At 34.7% G+C, this 24,887-nt stretch overlaps 1 protein-coding gene across 6 annotated transcripts in view; it reads left to right on the forward strand.

Moving 5' to 3' along the window:
* LOC137655644 (uncharacterized) overlaps positions 1-24,887 on the forward strand; it is a 582,773-nt gene that overhangs the window by 456,540 nt on the left and 101,346 nt on the right. For 5 of the 6 annotated variants that reach the window (XM_068389594.1, XM_068389619.1, XM_068389601.1 and 2 more), the window contains one exon: positions 11,997-12,044. The exons of the other annotated variant lie outside the window; for it this stretch is intronic. In XM_068389594.1, coding sequence (XP_068245695.1) covers positions 11,997-12,044 — 48 coding nt within the window. The remainder of the gene's footprint in view (positions 1-11,996; positions 12,045-24,887) is intronic. 6 annotated transcript variants of the gene reach the window in all.

Consider the following 24,887-nt stretch of genomic DNA (forward strand, 5'->3'; position numbering starts at 1 on the left):
CTTGCCGAGAAAACGAAAGGTTGAACGCTCCAAACGACACTCCTTCATATGGAAAAAAAGGTTTATGGTTATATATATATATATATATATATATATATATATATATATATGTATATATATATGTATATATATATATGTATGTATATATGTGTATATATATATATATATATATATATATATATATATATATATATATATATATATATATATATTTCTGTGAGAGTGATTCAATTATAGAGAAGGAAACCACTTTGCTTGTTCTCTGAAATTTTATGTTCCTCTATTGACTTCTTCAGTGTGTTAAGTTTATTGTTATTTCTCTGCGGTTGGTCTCATCCAGTATAAAGAAAGACATGTATATGCATCCTCAAGATCATAAAGGCTCGCTGAGGGGTTTGATAAAACTCGATGCTTGAAATTCCTCACCGATAAATCATTAATCAATTTTACTTGATATTATATAGTAAACGTCATCGTCATTATGAACCCTGGTCACACGTGTTGCTCTCTCGCCGTTTGATGCAAGCAATAATTTTTATAGTACAAGTATCAAAGAGGGCTAATAAGTTGAGAGATTTATAGGGAAGATAAAGACTAACAATGAGAAACCGTATGAAAAATATAGCAATAACTCTGACAGCCTCTGCTTCCATTGGCCCTTCCGAACCATTGCATCATGACCACTATGTCGGTGTGGGTCCTTTGTTGCTTGGAAATGGAAGGCCTCTGGTGATGATTGGATATTATGAATAGTAGGTTATAATTTTGCGATTTTTTCATCTATCTTTTCATGTAAATTAGATTACGTGATGTTATGTAGCCTACGACGTGATATATTATCATTATTATTAGTGTTTTTGTTGTAGCTGTATTGTAATTCTTTTATTTTTAGGCCCTATTGTATTACAGCGAGAGATCGATTGGAAGCAATACTTGGTTTTTGCATACTCAATGCAGATGAAAATCCAAACGATCAACAATAAAACGCACTTGAGCAGCCTCACTCCCCTCCCTCCTTCCCCCATGGGGCAGTGTAATTGTCATAATGAACCCAACCCACGTGCGCAGAAAAATGCTTTCGTTTGACTATGATAACATTAATTGCTTGTTGCTTATTTATTTGTTTGCTTCATTCTCATTGACCCTTAGTTCTGGTTACCTGTTCGATTATTCAAATCGTTACCAAAGAGTTTTGCTGTTTAGCCAGCTTATTTATTTCCTCATTGCTTAATTATTTGGTTGTTTTATGTAAGTTTCTACGATGCATGTATTGTTTTTCTTCAGGATGATAGTTATCTGAGGTTATTATCGAAATTTGTATCTGTTACGTTGTTTTTTCTCCTGTGGTATATTTAGTTTACGTTTTCGTTGCTTTGGCCAAAACCTGTTTTTGTCGTCGTGTTGTTAGAATTCTCTTGTTCGAGAAATCTGAATATCTCTCGGATTATGCAAATGGCAAAATTTTATCACTTGTTTTCTTTGCGTCTTTGATGCTTGTTTTGTTATCTCTTGTCAGTTACCGTTGGTCGGTCATAAATTTATTAAGTTTCATTTTATCCTTTGTAAAAAGTTAGATCATGTTACTGGGATTTGTGGATGGTATGTGTTATTTACTTGATGTGTCTACATACACGCACGCGCGCACAGTGTATATATATATACACATACATGCATACATACATACAAGCTCTTCCAAATGGTCTTTGTTTTAGTCAATTTCCATTAAATGCATCAGCTACATTAAGGTAACATTTTTCTAGTTTTGTGAATCTTTTCTTGTCTTCATGGACAAGGAAAGAGTGAATTTGTTACTGTGCTCTAGATTTCTTCTAGGAGAAATAAAAGGCTAGATAAAAAGAAAAATCTTACAATTTTTATCAACTTTGCAAGAGTGGCGTGTTTCTTAGTGGATTTTTTACTTCTATTTTGTGTTCGATGTTAAATATTAAGCTTTATTGTGGTCTCTACCATTATTTTCTGTTTTTATTTTTAGTAAGGTGGTTGTGGTGTGTGTAACTAAGGTTATTGTTTCTTAGCCGTATTATAATTTGATTGATGTAGAAGGGCAGTTGGCACATCCCAACCACAAAAGGCTATTGGAAGAAAAAAGTAAAATTAAAATCTCACAAAATCAAATGTGGTGGAGTGCGGTCGCTTCAGAACGGTATAGGATATCTATTTGATGGAAGGTGAGAAGACTTGCGGTCAGCCAATATGTCGGGGATCCTCCCAAGATAGATCATACCTTTAAGAATATCTTCGATCTCATTCCAGTCCCCGCAGCTTTTGATAATGTCTTTTAAGACCATAGACCAGTTCTCCGTCACGTTACACGGCCGTACATCCATCGATTGTTGAGTGGTATCCACGTGACACGCCTCGTGGGGTTAGCTGGTTTTCTCTAGGTACTGTTTGGCTTTTGGTTGTTGGATGATGGAGGTTTTATGCACTAGAACCTATTTTTAGCTTGCTCTTATTTTTTATTATTGATTATATTGGTTTTTCCAACCAGTATTATTTTTGTTGTCTTTTGGGTTAATTTCCTAATATATCATTAGACGTCAATCGTTATTTTTTAAAAGTATGTGTTCTTGGGTAAAAAGAATTGTCGAATTTTAATCGGAATTGATGATGTCATTTTATTTGTGGTCATAGAGTACATATGAATAGAATCGAAAATTACAGAAAATTAGGAAAGTGTATGGGTTGTATCAGCAAGCAAGTGAGCTCGGCCTCTTGTACACAGACTGGCACTTCACAAGGTTTAGTAAGGACCTTAATCAGAAGGTCTAAATATCCACAGATACCTACGTAGAGACTCCAGTCTATCGAACAAATTCTAACAATAAGTCTTGGGTGTTGCATCTTTAGCTTCCTAAGGAGGTAATAAAATATAGGAGGATAACCACTTATCGTGATACCTCGCAGCCTTGACTCCAGTCGAGTGCCCCGACTCGGTAATAAATGCGTCTCGTGATACTGTCATCAAATTAAATGGCTGGACACAAGTCACTGTAAGTTATATCTCGATAGAATGTGGTGTTCTTTACTGGCAGACGTAGTCGTGTTTGTTAGGATCATTAACTTATTTTTTCCTCCTAGCACGATTAGAGTCTAGTATCGTGGTAATATTTTAATGAAAGCAAGTTTATGGGTTTGCATTAATGTGATTTACAGCCGGGTGACGTCGGAGATCCTCTTGTGCATCGGTTATAGTTTTACACACTATTACTCTCACCCATTCTGTTGGCGTTTTGGACCGCAGCGTGACCTTTCACCCCACCCCATGCCATCAGTATTCTGAAGGGCCATCGCAGGTTTCAGTATAAGTTGAGTCATTGGCGCCTGATATTTATAGATGGTCCCCCGATAGAGGATTATCCCATTAACTTTCATTTCGCAGTCATCCAGTATTTATTTTCTGTAATCTTTAACAAGACGAAAAAATACACATTGATCTAATATTTAAGAAGCAAGGGCATTTCTTTTTTTACCTATCCTTATCCTTGTATTCTGTAGAATACTAAGATAAAGACAAATATTTCAGTATGCTTGAGTGTCCTCTTTGTGCACTTCTTTTCAGTTTGTACAAACCTCCGTTTTGATTTACTCAAATCAACATTTGCATAAAGATTCTGAAAGAATCGTTGAACCTTTACTTTTCGTTAGCTTCATTTATATTCCAAAGTATTGACAAAGTTGTCAAATTCCCGTAGAAACTTCATGAGTGAGATAGGCCCTTGATTTCCTTGATGAGGAGATAGTAGTTTCTTCTAGTTCAAAGTGCTTATTACAGTTAAAAGAAATTTACTGTTACAAAGTACTTAATTTTTAACCTTTGTACTGTTTATCAATATCCTAAACTTTTTTGAAACCTTTGAACTTTCAAACGCTAAAGTTAGATTTCTTTAGAAAATAGAATAAATTAAAGGTAATTAGTTTCATAGAAAAAAAACTTCAATATAAGCAGTGACACTCCCATTTTGGAATGTCGCTTAGATGGTCTATCATTTATTTGTGTTCGATGCTGTCTTGAGAGACGCCCTTTAGTTTCTCAATTTTCCATCTAATAATAATTAATGAACGGTCATTAGAGAGATCAAAACCTTGTCCCATTCAGAGATCCCTCACCGACCTCCTCCTCTGCCTTACTCGGATAGAGAAGAAAAAAAGAGAGCTCGAACAATAACTTCTTAAACAGAAGTCGTAAAAAAAGCTGAAGCAAAAAATAACACACTGATAAAAACTCACTTGAGCGGAACCATTAGGAAAACGTTCTCGCATGTGGCTAGATGGATTTGGTAAAAATAGCTAAAAGAGGAGACGAAAGAAAGTTTATGAAATTACGAGGACGTCGAAGTGATATTCAGAAGCAGAAATAGGTAACAAAGAGACACAGAAGGGTGTAATGTAACCTACATTATATTGAGTTTCCTTATCGTGTTAACTTGAAATACTAGTATTGTTCTCTTAAGAATATTGGTATATATACGGAGCCTTAAGATATGAAGAATGCAAGTTTTGACAATGTGTAATTCATTGCTTATCCAGAAATGACATCTGAATTGATTCCATGTCTGAAAGGGTAATTTATCGATTGAAATGTCACCTTTACACTGTAATCCTTAAGAAATAATGTTCCAAAATAAAAATCAAACTGACAAATCTTGTTTTGCAGCACCCTATCGTCTTTTTAAAATATTCAGGTACCTAAAGATTTTTTTTTCTTTTTTTTCAAAGCCTAGTTAATTTTCCCTTGTTTTCTGGAACTTCAGGGACGATGACCTATAGCACTGCCGTTTAGTATGCATTCTTGGTCCAGCTACGAACATCCGTGGCGACTCAGTAGAGGTGTTCGATTGTACATCAAGTCTGACTAATATTCATTGGCCTTTCTCTCGTAATTATGTATGCTGTGTCCATGCTTCGTAATTGATATGGTTAATAAAAATAACACGCACAGTTCCTGTAAATAGTTTTTTTGTTTGGTTTGGTAGGTAAAGTGGACGGCGGGTAAAGATGAAATTGTTTTAAACAAATTTTGTTTGTTATTATTAATAGTGGAATCGACATTGGCACCTCTGTTAAAAATGTTTACAGTATCTATAGTGACCGATTACGCTAATCAAGGAATTAGAATGGGATAGTTTCAGAAGATGCAGTAGATGTAACCGAGGTAATGATGACAAACAGTAATTTCAAACTGGAGGAATTTGTTAGTTTATTGTAGGTAAAATATATAAGGAAACTTAAACGAAGTTTCGAGAAGGTAAGGATTTAGCAATGGTCCATCTTCAAGTCTTCTATAATGTGATTCGGTATCTTTTAGGGGCGAGATTAGTGTTGTCAGTGTACCTTTTGCGATCCACTCATAGCATTACTAAGGGTCTTTGGGCGTCCCTTTGGGTGTAGCTGCACCCACTTTTTAGCCATCCTTCCTTCTATCTTGCTGTCATTCTGCTTCTTAACGAAGATCTCCTCCCCGGACCCAGCACAGGGCCATGGCCAAGATTTCATAAACCAGAAAATGAAGAAGAATTGCCTAAGACTTTCATCATACATACAGGTTCATAAGAACATCCACAGAAGCTGCGTTGGAGTTTCGTCCCCAGTATTTGGGCTTTCTATAAATCATGCAATGAGATTTATTACTTCTAATGACAGTAGTCTTATCTTTAGTAATTTATAACCAAGGTTACTGTATTTTTTATTGAAATCCAAGAGACTTCAGAAACGAGTGTTGGGTAGTTTGATGTCACTGGAGTGTCAGAAGATTGTGGGGGTTGGTTGCATGGAGTGTCTCGAATATGTAACTTATCAATCAGTCTCTCTCTCTCTCTCTCTCTCTCTCTCTCTCTCTCTCTCTCTCTCTCTCTCTCTCTCGGGGTCCACCTTGATGGACAGGTCTGATCAACAGACCGTAACAGCAAACGAACCGCTCCAACGCGTTTCTTGACTTTAGTTACAACCCTTTATCTCTTATCTCGATCTTTCACTCTGACCACCATTTTGACTAGACATCAACATTTCGTTAGATATTTTAAAGTTGGCCGAATAAATGTTAGGATAAAGAGCATCTTCAAAAATCACTTTGATAATGATTAAAGATTATTTTAAAAGTACTGAAACAGTTTTATTAATTTAAGTGGGTTACTAAGTCTTGGGAAATCTATCCTACCCCCTTTGAGCCAGAGGCGATGATCTATTCCTTTGAAATATTCGTAAAGATAATCTATTGATCAAACGGAAGTCTCCTACATCAATGACAAAAATGTAAGCAATCCGTTCAGTTATTTTTCTCCTGCGTGGTGGTTCAATTTTACTGACAATTTCAACCATTTGTATTAATCAACTCAAATTTAATTAAATTCCGGAGAATAGTAATTTTAACTCCTGAGAGGTTCTTATGAAATGATATTATGGGGTACTTGTCAGGGGCGATTGAAAATCTATTTGATAACTATTTCAGTCATTTTACAGCACACTAGGATCACCTTTTGAATAATTACTGTTCAAATCAATTTATTATGCAAATGAAGATTACGACGAACTAAAATTTATTTTGTCTGATGTTTGCCAACCTTTGATTCTTGATGAATTCGTAACCAAGATATTCTAATGAGTTCAGGCATTTCAGAGACTGACCGTGTTTTATCGTTTTTTCCTAAAGGTAATCTTTTATTCATTATTGCTGGTAGTAGTTTTTTTATTGATTGCATTGTCTTGCTGAAGTGCAATCATATAAAATTACATAGTAAGGTGCATTTAGTTGTTTATCAATTCAGATTATAACTATGATTACCTGGCATCAACTGAATTTACTCTTTTAATCATGGAAGATAGAAGTAGCTATATAGCTTAGTAATATTACACGAATTAGAGTTATATTTTTTGTCTTACCTAGAAAATTTTATCTATTTTCTCATGTAGGCTACTGTAAACAAGGTTCAATTTTAATTTTTTTTAAGAAGCATTAAGAGGGTTTGATAGATATAAATTGGATATAGTCGAGAGCACTTAGGCAAAATGGGGTTTAATCTTCATAAACTCAATGGAAAATGAGATTAACCCTCTTCAGTTTGAATTGAAAGGTTGTGTAATGGATCGAATTTTTATTTATTTACCGCAACCGTCTATGTACTAATACCGTTAATGAACTTAGGTGATAGGTATATTGAATGCAGATATTTATTGACGCTTGCATATGGTAATTTTTTTTACAAAAATATTGGGAAAGAATGCGAAAATTTAAGTATACTAGGTTGTACGTTGTTGTTGCTGTCAGTATAATGTTAAAAGCCGTTAGTCAATGCGTGGTAAAATTGGAACTACAGTCATTGAGAAAACTTGTCTAAGTGATTTTGCTTACTGATTAATTATTAATTGTTAATTATTAATTAATTGATTATTATTTATTAATTATTAATTATTTTTAGTGCAAGTTATTTGTGTACTGTATATTTATAGACGAAATATTTGAAAGATTTGAATTAATTTTATTATAAAAGTACTTAAATTTACTAAGTTTTAGAATATATCCAGGCACCCTTTTTCATTTCAAAGTTTATTCTTATAGATTTGTTATTTAGACACATTTCCTTTCTCACAAGCTGTTATTAGGAGGGCGAGCACCTCTTCCTTAGCAACGGGGGTGTTCGGGGACTCTGATAGACGCCCATTAGAGCAAATAAGTGGATCCATCCCGATAGAAGGTGTGTCTCTTGTTATGAATAATTCATAGTCTTCTGCGTTTCTCTCTGCGCGAGGTGTAGTGGGTGCTACTATTAGCTGTTAAGAGTGCTCTTAGAGCACTTTCGGAGTTTTCAAGACACTCAAAAGTCTCATTTGGAGGTTGTGTTTTTATATTTAGTCAGTTTTACATTTTTTTACGAGAAGCCTCAGAAATAACGCCTTTTCCAATAGATTTTTTTCTGACTCGATAAAATCGTGTTTATGTAGCTTTTAAAAGTCGCGGAACAGTTTCTCCACATATTTATATATTGTATATTTTGCGTTATATTGACTATTTGCGTTTATGCTTAGTCATAGTTTGGTGATCATGCGATTTGTTTTATTCATGCGATAAAAATTGTGTATATCATATAGAACTAATCAAAGTAAGAAAAAAAAAATTCTAGTACAGTAGTTGTAACATGATTAAGGGTTTCCAGTCCGATAGTAGATGAATTGCATAGTTATTGAGCATCCTGTTTCAGCTCTTAACACTAAACGGAAAAAAAAAATAGAGAAATGGATGCTTTGCCTTGTTTCCTTTTGTTTTGTTGCTTAGAAATATTGATTTACCGTTCAATTTCTCAATCTGGAAAGTATATTTTTTCATTTTGTGTGTGTTGTTGCTTATGCTTTTATTAAGGTTGTTTTAGTTATAGTTACGGTAGTTTTGTGGTCTTTTGGAGCTTCGCTTTGATTAAGCTTTTTATTTCTTGTTTATTTAATTCTATGAGTTGGTAAGTTCATCAGAAAAAATGGGAAAATATTTATCCAATCAATAATGGAAATGTTAATTGTGGGATGATAATGATTTTGTTTATAGAGTTGTCCTCTGTACGTAACAAAAAAGAAACAGAAGCAGTAAATTGGATGGAATTCACTGTTGAAATTCCTAGACTTTTTAGTAAACAAACGGAAAGCTAAGCTGGGGCAGATTCTGCAAGATTATGAACAGATCTAGGTTTTTGTAGGTATTTTCAGAACAGAACATATTGGAGAGAGAGAGAGAGAGAGAGAGAGAGAGAGAGAGAGAGAGAGAGAGAGAGAGAGAGAGAGAGTGTGTATTTCATCATTTGACAAAAAAAAAAAAACGATAAGAATAACTTGTCGGTGGGTTAACTATTAAAACGGGACCCTGTATAATAAAAACAAGGGACCAGTTCCGGTATTTTGGAGATTGTTCCTGTACCTGGTACCTAATGTTTGCATTTGCTTGACAGTTAGAAATGGGAAATAATGTGAGCATTCGCGTGTGATGATGTACGCCTTTCCTTATTTTGTCACTCTCCTAAGCGTATAAGTATTTGTTAGTGTTTCTTAATCTCTCTCTCTCTCTCTCTCTCTCTCTCTCTCTCTCTCTCTCTCTCTCTCTGTTTGATGTCGAAGTTACGATTAGGCTCTTCTTACCATAATTCCCGTTTAGTTTCCCATGTGAAGAACCACTTAAGGGTAATGCTTAGTGTGATCTTTGTGAAAGTATAAATGAATGTGACACTCAAGTAGTGGCATCGGCTGAGTTAACGATTCCCATATGTCGTTTTAAGGAAGATGAAAGGGGAAAGGAGATGCTTTGGGAAAGAAAGAAAGAAAGATTTACACTAAGACAATGGCATAAAGAAGTTGTGTGAGAAAACGCTATGGCGTGTATATGTTTAGAGAGAGAGTGGGTGGGATGCTCCGAATTTGTCCTCTATGCATTTGTAAAATATCAATAGAAGTACTGTATGTGGAAGAAGGTCGAAATAATTATGAAAATAAGCTGAATTGATTTATGTAGAAAGATAGTGCACTATTGAAAAGGAGCTTGCTAAAAAAAAAAAAAAAAACACCACCTAATCGAGGTAAAGGGACTCAAGGGAGTTACATGATACTCCCAGGGTATTAGAAGGTAAGGAAGTTCAAATACTGTGGGTATCAAAAAAAGAAAAAAAATCCGAGAATGGTTGTGGTTTCGGAGGGTATTGTGACTAGAGTAATTTTAACGTGACCATCTTTAAGGTGAGAAATAACCTTTCGTATCCATATCTTTAGTTTTATTTACAAAAGAGGGACCCGCCGTTTTTATCATAAATGTTTTCGTGAAAGATGTTTTCCTATATGTAAACCAGTCACACAATATATATTATTTCTACCAGAACCTCGTTACTTTGAAGTCTGAAGATGATAGCTCAACAACCTTATTCTTGACTGCTGCTAATTCAGGTGACCATTTGCGCCCAGCGAGCTCTTCTGGGACAGCTGGGATTTTATAAAGATATACCATGTGTTCTGTTTCCCCTGTAGTACTGAGCGTATAAGCATCACATGTTTCGAATATTTCAACGCATTTGTTACTGTGTGTATCTTTGTGTAGATTTTTAATTGCCAGTCGGGAGTTCATGATATCAAAATGCTCCTTGGAGAAAAAAAAGAAAAAAAAAAACACTAGCTAGGAGTTCTCGTACTGTTAAACTATGAAATACGTAAGTAATGTTCTATTTTATGTAGTGGTTTTGCGGGTTTAAAGACTGTCTGGCATACTCTTTAAAATGTATTAAATGAACTAGACCTTGAGTGGTTAGCCAGAGGATTTGTTCACTAAAGGGCCTTGGATAATCTCTCTCTCTCTCTCTCTCTCTCTCTCTCTCTCTCTCTCTCTCTCTCTCTCTCTCTCTCTCTCTCTCTCTCCAGATATAAGGTTGTTACTCTTGCTGAAGCTGCTATAAAAACCTCAAGAAACATTGAACCCAAAGTTTTGATACTTCTGATAAAATCTTATTTGGTTCTGTAATATATACTGTAGTCATTATTTTTGCATTATTGATTTAATTGCCTCGAATTTAGAGCAGATACAAAGAAGAATGGTTTGCACGAAAGCTCGCGAAGATAGTATGGTAATAACCATATTCAATACACGGTCACAAACGTGTTGACATTATTGAATTAGGTAGACATTCGTTATTGAAAAGAGTCTCACATGTGTGACATGCATGAGTTTCACATATACATTCATACATACAAAGATATATTTCTTCCGTCATCCTTTTCCGCCAAGAGATGTGGTTCTACAGGACGTAGGCTTCTTGTTTTCATACTTTTTTATTATCTTATGAGATTGCTATCAAATTACTGTGTCCATACAGTTTAATGATAACTAGGTACTCATCTCCCTGCTTGTAACAACATAAGCAAAAAACATTTTCAGAAAACAATAAAAACTAACAAGATCGCTTATAGATATTTTTTTTTTTTACATTAAATTTGGTTTCTAATGCTCAGAAAAAAGGCATTTTTATATAAGATATCATTAGACTCATTTCTGTCAGCATTTTATTTAATTTCATCATTGCTGTGGCTTCTATTTAATGGATGTTGTACCCTTTTTCGCCGGTGTATTTGAACTCAGCCTTTTATATTTCTTTAAACTAGGCTATTATTATTATTATTATTATTATTATTACGTTTAATTTCTATTGTTGTGGTCAAAAGCTCTTGTGTTACCCATATTTTGATATGTTAGCTTCCGTTTTCTGTGGTTTTATTTCGCTGATTTATTACTATTACAGAAAACGGTCCTATGCTTGCCTATTTGTTATCTGCATGTAGGACTTAAACAGTTCTAAAACAATTTGTTAGACTATATTTTGAAGTTATTAAAATAAAGTACTGAATACAGCTGTTAGGTAATTTGCGTTTTATAGAAATCGTTGGTTTTCTTATTTGTTACTGTTACTGTTTCTAGTTTTTCGCTATCTTTTTGTGATGACTGAAAAGTTTTCTGGAAGTGTTCAGTTGTTAGTGTGGCGAAGGTGCTGACCGTCTCTATTTGGGTATCAACAACTACTTAAAGGTGTTTTTATCTTCACATCCATATATGTAGTAACCGTCTTGTTGCGATTAACAGGGTACCTAAAATTTTCACTCTAGTTTCGACGTCACTAGAGGTTTGCATTTTTTTAGCGTTAGTATTAACATTCCCTATAAGTTGACATATTTTTAATAAGTTCAGACGCTAATTTTTATCAAAATTTTAATGAAAATCTAATTAATGTTTATAGTATCGTTTCATGCTGTTCTTATCATGAGCAATTTATTTGCCTTCATGTTAGGTTTTTTATGTCCTACCAGCTGTGCTGTTGGTTTTTATATATTTCTGATGAAAACTATTTTTCCTTTGGTATTAGAACAATATAAGAAAAATAAAAATGTTCTTATATATTTTCTGCGACTAACTTAACTTAGTCATTCTTTCATCCTTTTTCTCTTTTGTTCTTCTTCAATTGCAGGATGCCTTCGTTTGCCGCAGGATTTAGACCTCTCTTCTGAGATACCAGGTAGATTGGTTTGTGGTTTGTGTCGGCATGGTTAGAGGGCTAACGTCCGTAGAGAGGGAGAAATATGTTGATCCCATTCTCTTAAATGCAACCTATGAGTCTTGGTTTGTGGTTTGTTTTGGCATGGTTAGAATTCTAATTGCACTCAAGGTCTATATTTATTTCGAATGAGATGTCTTTTAGATAATTTTTGTATAAAACTTTTGTATTTGAATTTTTTTTTTTTTTTGGTAAATTAGAGTTTGTCCCTTTGGTTTTGTATTTAGTGTTTTTTCCTTGTTAATTGGTCGTTATTGACCTTTTTTATTTAGAGATTTTGTTGATTTTTGTTTGTCGAGAGAATTAGACAATATTCTGACCCTTGTTTGGAAAGTATTGTTGTCCAAGAATTGCTTGTTTTGCGAAAAGTTGATGTATACATTGATATCTTTTCGTATTTTATGTAGGGTTTTTTTATTAGTGTACACAAATATGAATGTATGTATTATGTTCATCCACTTATGTGTCCTTAACCTTATGCTATTCCTATCCAATAGCTGATTAAGGGTTATATTGTGTTCAGCTGTTGATTCTCTCCCACCTACAATTCGTATGAACGACGAAGTCGAACACCTGCAATTGGTAATCGATTGTGAATTGATGGATGGGATGGTAGTTGTTGTGTCTAGCATTCAAATGTATTGCTTCTTCCTGTCAAGGAACAGTGGCATTCATTGGTCAGAAAGCCTTTCTCTGTTCATGTAATTTTACTTCATGATGTTGGTAGAATATCTTCTTTGAGTTCATAGATTAGATTATGGTTGCATATAGTGTACTCCCCTGTAGATGTCATACAATAGTTGTTATTTTATTTGCGTATGTTTAAACTTTATGGTAGTACCTGTTAGTCAGGAACTGTATGTTTTTATAGGAAAATAGCAGTATCCATTTCTGTCTTTATTTACTTAAACGTCGGCCTCTTCATTAACTATGCAAGTAAGTACTCCTGTAATATATTCAGTCTGGTTTTTTACTTGAATGTGTTTCATTTAAATATCTTTTTTAACCAAATTAAATCTTTTATTTTAGATGTTATGAGATCTGCTCTCTGCTTTTAATAGGTTTTGGGCGCAGCATCTTTTACTTGCCAGTGATGGTAGAAATGACTTTCTATTATGTAGGGAACCTATATATGTAACAGTAAAATTTTCAGAAAGGTTTCACAATCAACAATGTTAACTGTAATGATAATTCTTTTGTTTTAGTTTATTGTATTTCTACATGTATTTCAATTGATATTCTTATTGTAATGGACGCACACCTCAAATTAGTTTAATTACTGGTCGCATGATACCTGCCATAACAGTTCTGCTCCCGGAGGAGGTTCTCTTTAACGAGTAGAAAGCAGCTTTAATTAGAAATTAGAATATCGTAATCATTGTTCTCAAACAATGAAGTAACCAGTTTTGATTTATCGTTGGGTGGAAGTAAACGTAGGGTACGTCTACTTAGACCTATCATTTGTATTATAAGAGGCATATGTTCAAGTACTTGTAGAAATACTAGGTAGGAAGGCACAATACATTGGGAATATGTAGGTGTACTCCTCTGATCATTTTAATTTTTGCATTTTTTTTTTTCTTTGGGACAATTTGAGCAAAATAATGTTGGAATTTGGGCTGATGTCGAAGTTTTGAAACCATGTAAGACTTTAGATTACCTCAAATATGAGTATCGTTTGCTCTCTCTCTCTCTCTCTCTCTCTCCTCTCTCTCTCTCTCTCTCTCTCCTCTCTCTCTCTCTCTCTCTCTCTATTTGCTTATACCAGTCTCCCCCTCCACCTCGTCTCCTCCATGGGCCTCCCTTCGTTTCATCGCCATTTTATTGTTCTGTTAAAAGTGATTGTTGTACCGATAAGGAAGAGGTTAGACCCGAGAGAGAGAGAGAGAGAGAGAGAGAGAGAGAGAGAGAGAGAGAGAGAGAGAGAGAAATTTGTGTGCACTTCCAGTACTTTACTAAAATCTACACTCAGCATAAGGAGTTCCAATTGCAAAGTCTAAATGGCCCCATCCTATCGCAAAGTTAGTATGGTAAGCTATGTTGCTCACTCTAATTTGAATGTAATTTTTAGTTGTTTTCGTCATTAATTATCAATATTTTTCCATTTATTTATTTGCGTTAACTACAAGGTTATAAATGAGTCCAAAACATTCTCCAAAAATTAAATATTGAAAACTTTTGGCCATGTGTTAAGGTTTTCACATAGGGATCTGTGAATTAATTTTATGGGGGGAATTTTTACAAATTTTTCACACTCATGTTATCCAGCTACCATCCGTGTATCGTTGTTTTTTTTTTTTTTTATTAGGGGATTGGTGCCTCTCGTTAACATAACATTGTTTTGTTTTCGAAGTTTGAAATAAGGTTAAGATATGGAGGTCATGACCCCTCTCGTAATATCAGTTGAAATATCTTCATTCTAATCCAGGCGAAATAATATCTTTTGAAGTGATCTTTACGCACCTCGATTTTATTCACTTTTTCATAGATTTATTCACTAAATCTGGTTTATAAATTGAGTGAATTTATTTTTTTGTTTGTTTTTATCGTGTGTTTTCTTTTGCCAGCAGGTTAAGAAGATTTGGGTAACGACTTGAATGCGCTGTCGGGATTGGAAATATTGTAGTTAATTTTATTTTTAAATACTGGCATTACAGTTTGAGTTTAGAGAGAGAGAGAGAGAGAGAGAGAGAGAGAGAGAGAGAGAGAGAGAGAGAGAGAGAGAGAGAGAGCCTTGATATGAAGTACTACTGTTGGCATGTCGATAATTTCTAGCATGATCCTGGAGAGATTAGGTAGCTTGAAATCTCGTCCATGTAATAAATTCCGTGCAAGATGCTATCATACTCTCCTGCTCCCATCTCCTGTTAACAGCATCAGAGAAACGAGTATCCAGCCATCTTTAATCACATCGAAATACCCTCAAACGTGTTCCTCTCCCAAGCCCATCCCACCACCCTCGCCTTAATAGGCAGGGCGCCCATTGATCCTTAATAACAGACAATGAAATTGCCCACCTTAAATCATCTAAGTAAACATTGACACCGCATGGCCGAAGAAGTCGGATTCTTTTGGGGGAGGCTTTCAACTCCTTTATTCCTATGTATATAATTTCTAGCTTTGGTTCAACGAGTGATAAATGAGGTTTTTTTGGGGGGAGGGGATTTTGACTAATGGCAACATGCGCTCTTGCTACTTAACAGTATAAAAGAATTTACAGTAGTATGTACATGCATAAACATATAAGATAGTATATTGTCAAAATATGTGTGTGTACACACACACAGATATATATATATATATATATATATATATATATATATATATATATATATATATATATATATATATATATATATATATATATATATATATATGTGTGTGTGTGTGGGTGTGTGTGTGTATGTATGTATGCATGCGCACGCATTGTACAAATGTGATTTTGTAAAACGTGTTTACTTTTATAGTTTACTACCTCAACGTGTTAATGTATATTTATTCTTGTGTGTGGTTGTGTATACCGTATATTCATTTTCACACACCCTTTCATATCAATTTTAAAGTACCCCTCCATTTTCCTTTACTATTTCGTTCGTAAACTGGAGCTCACCCATTCTTTGAGTAGAGACAGAAGGTAGTCATGCTTAATCAATGATCTGAAATTCACCCTCTTGTCTGTATTAAAGTATTACGGGGCTTAAAATAGGAATGGATGGTCATAAATAAAATAGGAATAGAAGGTAAAATCTGTTAATTTCCTGAATATCTGCAACAGCGATCACCTTAGGATTTCCAGCAGCCGGGCCTTATTTGTTGGCAACCAAGAACTTTTCGTGTCGCTGTATATGGTCAGGCCTCGATCTCTTCCATTGCAATTTACAACTTGTCTAATGTGTTATTAAGCGGCGCCCAGTTGCGGACGGGTCGATTGATCTGAACACCTTTGTTTTCACTTAAGATGACCGAATCCAAGGCTTTTCCTAATGTCATCTTGATTAAAGGTGTGGTGGGTGAAGTGATTTGACCAGGTGCGTTTTTGTTTGTAATGATAAAGTTAAATATTTAGGCTTGTTCATAAGTTTCTCTTACTTTCTGACGTTGTAAAAAGGTGGAAGTACAAAAATTTTCAAATTGATTGACATGTTGAAGTAGTTTCCAGTAGCGTTTTCATTTGAAATATACTGTTTTTGTATGTATTGAAATATAAGGTTTGGGAGGGGTTTTGTGACACGACTAAACCTGATTCTCCTCTTTGGTACTGCCGGAACTCTACACAAATTGTTCTTAATGTTATGGTAGGAATAATCCTTGACGAGTTAGTTTTTTCGTGGTACCTTATCTGATGTTCCTTATGCCTTTTATAGAAGGTATAAGTAGTTTTGCCATCATATTGTGCTTTACTGGAAGTTTTGATATATGCACCTTTTGTTCCTAAATTTGGTCTTTTTTTTTTTTTTTTTTTTTAACTGGAGCCCCTCGAGGTTGTTACCTTTCCAATATTATCATCTTCCTGAAAGTCCGGTGATTGGGTGACGTCACAAATTACTTGGATTATTACCTACTGATTTGGAGCAACTGATAAAAGTGGAACTTGTTTGCAAGATGTTATAATCATTATCTGAAAGGGTCAGGCCAGATCATTTTTGTGATACAGTTTATTTGCATATACTAGTTCGAATTGACTATTGATTGGAACAATCCCCAACTGACTTCGATGTTTAGAATCACTGTTGAAAGGAATGGTCGCTATTTTCTTGCAATCTTTTCATTTAATCAGGGATTTTCTCTTCGATTCTTTGCTGTAGTTATTTTGTGAGATTCTGCACTAGAGTTGTCTGGTTGCTTGCAGATAAATTCGAGTTTTCTGAAAGGATGAGATGCTTACTTTGTTTACAAGTAGCTAGCTTCCCATCAATGTCTCTTTGTGTTGACTGCTTTTTGTAAGTTTTCTGATGGGATACATTTCTCTTTTTCTGCTTTAGTAAAGAGGCGAATATTATAGTGGATTGTGCGCTTTGTACTTGAACTATTAGCCAATGTAGCATTTGTTTCTCCATAAACACAATGCTTAATCGTGGTGTCCAAGAAAACGGATGATTAATTTTAGCCCCTCTTCCATGAATTTTAAGAAATGAAAAACAGATAATTGAGTTGTAACCAGATGATCTTAAAAAATACAATATAAGCTGTAATCTCTCTCTCTCTCTCTCTCTCTCTCTCTCTCTCTCTCTCTCTCTCTCTCTCTCTCTCTCTGCCTCACAATGAGGGACATGGAAGAACCCAAACATAAAATAAGACAAAATAAGGTAAGGCTCTCTCTCTGCAAATCCGTACTTGCACCATGTATACTCCATTGTGATTTTGAGTGAAAAAAAAATCCTTCCTGGTTTACACTGTCTGGAGCTTGATGTATTTCTACATTGGAGAACAGAGTTTAATTAACGGTATTGGAACCATGAATCTAGTATCCTTATAAGGATTGGACTTTTATGGTGCATACTAGAAATTAGTTAAAAAAAAAATAGAATAAACTTGAATGTTCATCGTTCAATTCTGGGTAATTGGGAAGATTGTCTAGGCATATGTTATTAGTTTCTACTTATGATAATAAAAACTGTACACTATATACAAGAGACCTTTGGCTTGATTTATTATATTTATTAGACCGCGTAATTTGGATGGGAGACTTGTAGCTGTCAAAATTAACTGAGTTATGTATAATATATTCTGCATGGCATTCTCAAGCTGGAAGTGTAATGGTTATGCTTGAATATTAATGCGTAACTTCCATTGCTCTTTTATGTGCTTGAATGCCTGAAAAAATATAGACTAGTTTTGTAAACTGTTATCTTCATATTTCCATATTCTGCTAATTTTCTTTCAAATGATTTCTAAGCCTAATAACACAATATCAGTCAACTACAATTCTGCAAATACACGATAACCGTTTTTATTTTCATGAACTACAGTATTATTGTGTAAAAGTAAAATGAAAATTAATGTTTTACCAATTCTTTCAGTAATCTGATTAAGGAAGATCGTACAATTACAACTCCCATTTCTCAGTTTGGTAACACATTCCATAAGAAACGACAGAAGAGAAAACCGATGGTATTCATCAATGGCAGATGAAATTACATATTTGGAATGCAATTACTGTCTTTCTTCAGATCCACCTCATTAGCTTGTTGATTTTCAGATGGATCTCTCTCTCTCTCTCTCCTCTCTCTCTCTCTCTCTCTCTCTCTCTCTCTCTCTCTCTCTCTCTCTCTCTCTCTCCATTTACACCTACAAATATATTCATAATACCTCACGTATGCAAGTTTTATTTACAAGCTTTTTTTCCGGAGTATACACATTCATACAGACTTTTATATTTTCCATTAATAGCGATGCTAGTTTTGACTTGAAAGTCAAGAACTGATATTATCAAGTTTTTTTTTTTTTTAAATTTCTGAGTGCTCTCTGGTGTCAGAGCCCTTCATATCTTTCGGGCCGATACTTTTATTAACATTTTCCTTTCGTGCATATATGTGAGAGATGTTGAAGAGTGAAGATCTTCCCCTTCAGACTCTTATCATGAGTTTTGGTTTCGTCTTTATTCATAAATGTTAGAAGCATCTATTTAAACCCATTATAATCGACGCTGATTTGTTATGACCCCCAAATCATGCCGAAGCATGCTAACATCTCCCCATCACCACTCTCAATTTGCATTGCCAAAGGCAGTGGCATGTTTTAAGACGGAGATGCTAAATCTCCATTACTGTTGGATACTTCTCTCCATGTAAAAAAGAACAGAACGAGAAAGAGGTAAAAAGAGAAGCCCTGCTACTTTGCATTTATCATTAGCCATATGGGAACCATCAGCCCTCTTCGTTCATGTTAGAATGATATGCATACTGGCACGACAGATATATTCCTCAAGAGCCTCTCATGACTATTCCGGATTGTGAGCAGGAGTGAGTGTCTTGTGTACTTTTGACTGCCATATGTATTATACATATTTTTTTTTCTGACCTATGTCTAAGTCTCAATAAACGCAGCATAATAGATACATTGCACTTAGTGTGCTGTATGCATAGGTATTATATGCATGCTGTAAAAGTTGGTGAGTTAGCAAGGGGTGTTTTCTACTGTTGGAAAATTTAATAAATTTCTAATTTGATACTTTATTTTTTACCGAGTTATTGTTCATCAGAGGTTAAACTCGAATTTCCCGGAGTCTTTTATTTTACTAAAACTGATTGACCAGAAATATGTATTCCTTAAAATTTTGACAGTTTTTTTTTCCTCTGCTAACAGTTGATCCACTTAAACATACATCTGCTTTTTGTTTTTTAATCTTCCTTCCCCAGTTCCTCTCGCTCATCACTTCTAAAATGAGCTGAAAATAATCGTGTCAACATGTAGAAGCATCATCTCTTCATTCTAAGAACTACACCTACGTCTCTCTCTCTCTCTCTCTCTCTCTCTCTCTCTCTCTCTCTCTCTCTCTCTCTCTCTCTCTCATGAGAAACAGAAGACACGGCCCAGTTCTGTGTAATCTGAATAAATTCTTAACACTCGTTATATCTTCTCATTTTGCAGAGCGGGATTGCGCCCTTGAGTCATCTTCAGAAGCATGTGTCTTGTTAGGTGGCTAACACGTGTGTTTGTGAAAGATATCTTATGCCACAAAAAAAAAAAACCGGCTGAATTAAAGAATAGAAGAATGATAAGTAAAGAGAAGCGTTTGCATTTTGTTTTCTTTAGGATACAGAACACGCCTCGAAGATAGAATTAAAAGATGATGTTTCTCATCTCATTTTGTTTGTGCTTGAAGCACTACTGTTTGAGCCATGGCAGAAGCGTGCTCACACGAGAGAGAGAGAGAGAGAGAGAGAGAGAGAGAGAGAGAGAGAGAGAGTTGAGGGTGGTTGGCTGGCCTGAGATAACCCAAAGTCGATCATTTCGGAGTATGTAATCTTCTGTTTGCTCCCTACGAGCCCTTAATATTGTGATCATCTCTAGGACCAACTTGTCGGTTGTTTGCCGAAGGTATGGTCTTAGGGGAAATCTGGAGGTACCCCTCTTCTGTATTGCTCTTTATGGACCATTTATTCTCTCTCTCTCTCTCTCTCTCTCTCTCTCTCTCTCTCTCTCTCTCTCTCTCTGTATATATATATATATATATATATATATATATATTTATATATATATATATATAATATATTTATAGTCTGTTTCAAATTTTTATTTTAATTCACGCTTCATTTCAGTATCTTATTGGCTTTTTAACAATTGCTATACTTTTCACGGTATATTTGTTTTATCAACAAAATATTTAATTTACATTTCATTTTACATTCTCGCTATATTTAGCCCTTCTTCCCATCTATTCTTCCTCTATTCCCCCTCCATTCTTATGAGGATCTCGTTGGTAAGTGTCTTAAGAGTTTTGGCTTAAGGGGCTTCAGTTTATGACGTACTCTCTCTCTCTCTCTCTCTCTCTCTCTCTCTCTCTCTCTCTCTCTCTCTCTCTCTCTCTCTCTCTCGATTCATTATGCATTCTTATTGCTCTCGTTTTAAGGGTCAGCGGTAGCAGGTTTTTCTTCTTTCATCACCCCTGTGCAGTCTCACCCTTTCCCCTCTCCCTTTGGCTACAACTCTCCCCCTCCCCTGACCCTAGATATCCACCAACTTCATTGCCATTCTTACCATGGCTTAGGGTCTAATGGTAAGCTTCGCATATGATCAGGTTTTTTTTTTTTTTTTTTTTTTTTTTTTTTTTTTTTTTTTTTTTTTTTTTTTTTTTTTTCCAAAAACCAAAAGCACCCTTTTACGTTTATGTAGTGGTATTCCTGTTATTGCTTTTTTTTCTTACCCTCGGGCTTTTAGTGTTTAATTCTTTTTCACCGGTGATGGAAAAAAAATTTCGTTTCGATAGAAAAAAATGGGTAAGCAACGTGTATGTTGCTAATTTTATTTGCCCTGCACTGCACATAATACCGTATATCAGCGTCTTTACAATGAACTATGAAATTAATGATATCAGAATAGGAATTTCATATAATTTACTCACACACACACACACACACACACATATATATATATATATACTATATATATATATATATATATATATATATATATATATATATATATATATATATATATATATATATATATATATATAGTGTTTATAAAATAATCATAATCAGGTTGATGTACCCTATGTTAGGAAATGAATTACATGATATTTATTCATGTTTTCCTTTTAAAAGAAATATATCACTTGAAGTAAGTTTTTGGATTATGCCATCGAGTAATTTCCGAAACTTATGTATCTATAAATCAACCTTCATTAAGTCTCTCAATTACCAGGGAAAATTTCCTGAAATATCTTCAATTTTATTTCCATAATCTTGCCTTCTTCATAGCATTGATATGCGATAGGACTGATGTAAGGAATCTGGACAGAAACGAGCTATTCACTTTACAAATTACATTTAATTTCCTGCTGACGTCATGTTACGTGCGTCTATATATATCTCGTATTTAACATAAATTATCCAAGATTCTCTTCTAGAGGGCTACAGACGATGTCATTTCTTTCATTCCGATCTAGTGTATTTGATATTCTGCAACATTATTTGTTTGAGAGATCACAAACCCTTGTTTTCCTTAATAAAAAAAAAACTCCTTCCACTCACGTAAGTGGTCAGAATAACCTGTCAAACATAAAACTTGATACTGCCAATTAGCATATAATTTAAAGTAAATAAGCACCATCATTGATATCGCCAGAGTCATCGAATAGTCTGGTAACTATCACGTCTAAAGTAGTGCCTGCGACAATGCACGTAATCACAAATAATATAATGGGTCCTTGTAACGACGCCTTTTTTTGGCATATGGCACATTATCTTTGGAAATCCCCTCTCCACATGGAGGATCTGCGACGCCTCTTGCACTCGAGCTGGTTTTCTAATAAGAAGGAAGCAACTCATTAAGAAAGCTAATTGGCTTATTTCAACTCTCTCTCTCTCTCTCTCTCTCTCTCTCTCTCTCTCTCTCTCTCTCTCTCTCTCTCTCTCTTTCGGGAAATTCCAAACTTAATCCGGTAATTGGACGATCGTATTCAGTGCCGGAGAGAAATATGACAGAAGAATAACGGATGTCACTTAGATGAATGATTAAGCTTTATGAAATTCTCCTTAAGGTTTTAATTTTCCTAGCCAGTATTATTATTAAATTCAAATATATAAATGAAAATGATGCTTAGACTGATACCTCAAACATAACGAAGAAATTGATTATAAATTAAAAGAAAATTGAATGAGATTTTGCACGTGTTGAAACTCCTCCCAAACCCATTGCGTGCGTGTCCGCTCGGAAGTCATCGTAACACTCGATAAGAAATGTCACTAGCCTAAACCATCATGCGACGTCTCTATTATTCTTCAATTCACTATCACACAAGCATATGTTTGTTATTCATAGGTAAACGTACGCAAATTTCTTACACATCTATTAGTGCTTGGATGTAGTATCATTTCATTTTTACATGCAATATTTTGTCTCTTCCATAAGAATGACATACAAAAAGCATGTGGGCCTGTGTGTATGTATTTGTTATCCATACTAAGATTCTTAAATCAGAATTCGTGAAAAATTCAAACTTAAGTATGACATCCTTCTCAAATAAAACCGCCGAAACCCCCATGTTTAAATGTTTTCATCCATTTCGTGGGACTAGTAATTTCGCAAGTTAATGGACCAGAAAGTGGGTATTTGATAGCGTCATTGTTAAGCGATGAAATAAGAGGGTGTAGATTTAATGGCTCAAATGGTTTTCCGATATGACCGGGATGGAGATGGAGCGATACAAGTTGATGTTGACCCTTTGGGCCAAGGGAGGAGAAAATTAAATAATCTCTCTCTCTCTCTCTCTCTCTCTCTCTCTCTCTCTCTCTCTCTCTCTCTCTCTCTCTCACGTGTAAAAATGGTTGTTCATGAGTTTAGAATTTGTTTAGTATGATTTTTCATTCAATGAACTGAAGATATTAAAGTTATAGTAATAGCGAAAATATAATTACTTTTATTCCAGTTTAATGTATATAAAGTTAAGATGTATTTTAAAGTTCCTTTGTTATTTAGTGATTCTTTAAAAAAATTCAGAAAGTATCTGCAATTTCTCTTATCCTAGACTTTGAGTTTCTCTTTCTTACTGGTTACGATTTAAAGGGTTCCTCAAGCATTCCTTCCACTTTGTTATCCTTTCAAGAGGGGCAATTGCCTAAATTTACTTCGTCGCCTTTCGATTCCGTATAAAAGAATAATTTATAATCAGCGCAGTCTTGATTATGAATATAATAAAGTAATTCGTGGCTTTAGAAAACCCAAGCCTACGTTGCAGACGACTATGAAGCGTGACGTGGGAGAGAAATGGAGAAGTATTGATTTAAAAACTCAAGTTAGAGACGACTGGCGAAATTTAACTGAGGCCCTTTGCGCCAATACGCGTAGGAGATGATATGGATAATGATAATGTAAAAAAAAAAAAATTATATTTTTTTTTATATCATAAGACTATTCTTGGCAAACAAAAACTGAAAAGTATTTCTTCGTTAGAAGCAATGCTTTTATGTTTTGTTTGGATACCTCTGTAACAAACAGTATCCCCGTCATCTTCAACGACTGCATTTATACTGTGGCACACCCAAGGAATAATTTTACTAAGGTTATCTCATTTAGAGCAGTTATTGCAGGCATTGTTGCGCTGTCAGTAATCCGATGGAGTTTTGTATGTCTGTCTAGTGCGATTGCAAAGACACTTGTGACCTCCCTATTCCGAGGTCGGTTGACTATTCTTTATTTTTATTTTTTGTGTTTATAATCTTTTATTGTAATGCTATCAAATGTTTTGGCCTTTTTCTGGAGGTGCCGTTCTTCCATTTTATGTGGGAAGATTCCTGTTGCTTTCTTCTATGCCAACCATCTTAGCTATGTATTGGAGAATTTTAAACATAAGAGGGTTTGCTTGGTCATCCGATAATAAGTTTTTTCCTCCTAACATGCTCTGATTAGAAAAGATAAGGCATTGCTGAAAAGCATTATTTTTTTCTTTGTTGTCTTTAAACAGCCGCGCACATGTGATCAATATATTTAACTGTGTATGTATGTGTATCTGTGTACTATTTCGTATCATTACAAATCTAAACTTCTGAATCGAGATTTATTTTCAGTATTTTCTTAGATGTCGGAGATTGATTGTAATCGTGTAAAATGTCTTGGGTACCAGATCGAATTTCACTTATTCTTAACATTAATACAAGTTTACTTCACGAGCACTGTGGAAGAAATTTTCTTTATTATTCTCGTATATTGCATTTTCCTTTTTTTTTATACTTTGTTGGTTTTTTCTTTTGGAGACAGAAGACTTTAATTTTGTTTATTTTTCACCAGACATTTAGTGGGATGCTCTTAATTCTGTTTGTTTTTTTCTTGAAAGCCATAAAATACAGAATACTTGGCTAACGCCTTATGGGTGTCCTGCGACCCTGCTGTAATAAATCACCGGCTTAATCTTTTTTTCTGCGGGAGCCTGTCTGGTGATGTTGTTTGTTGTTGCTCCAGAAGTTGTGATGAAGAATGACTTTATAAACTCTTCTGTTGTAAGAGTTTGGGTGTACTTTATGGGCCATTATTGAAAATTATTTTTCTAACATTTATGGACTCATTCATTTTTTATCCATTTAGTTAGAGCTGTACTTGAGCTTAGTTTTATGAGAAATCTCAAATAGTAACTATTCCTGCAGA

Source organism: Palaemon carinicauda, chromosome 1, assembly GCF_036898095.1.
Source record: "Palaemon carinicauda isolate YSFRI2023 chromosome 1, ASM3689809v2, whole genome shotgun sequence".
NCBI classification, from domain to species: domain Eukaryota; kingdom Metazoa; phylum Arthropoda; class Malacostraca; order Decapoda; family Palaemonidae; genus Palaemon; species Palaemon carinicauda.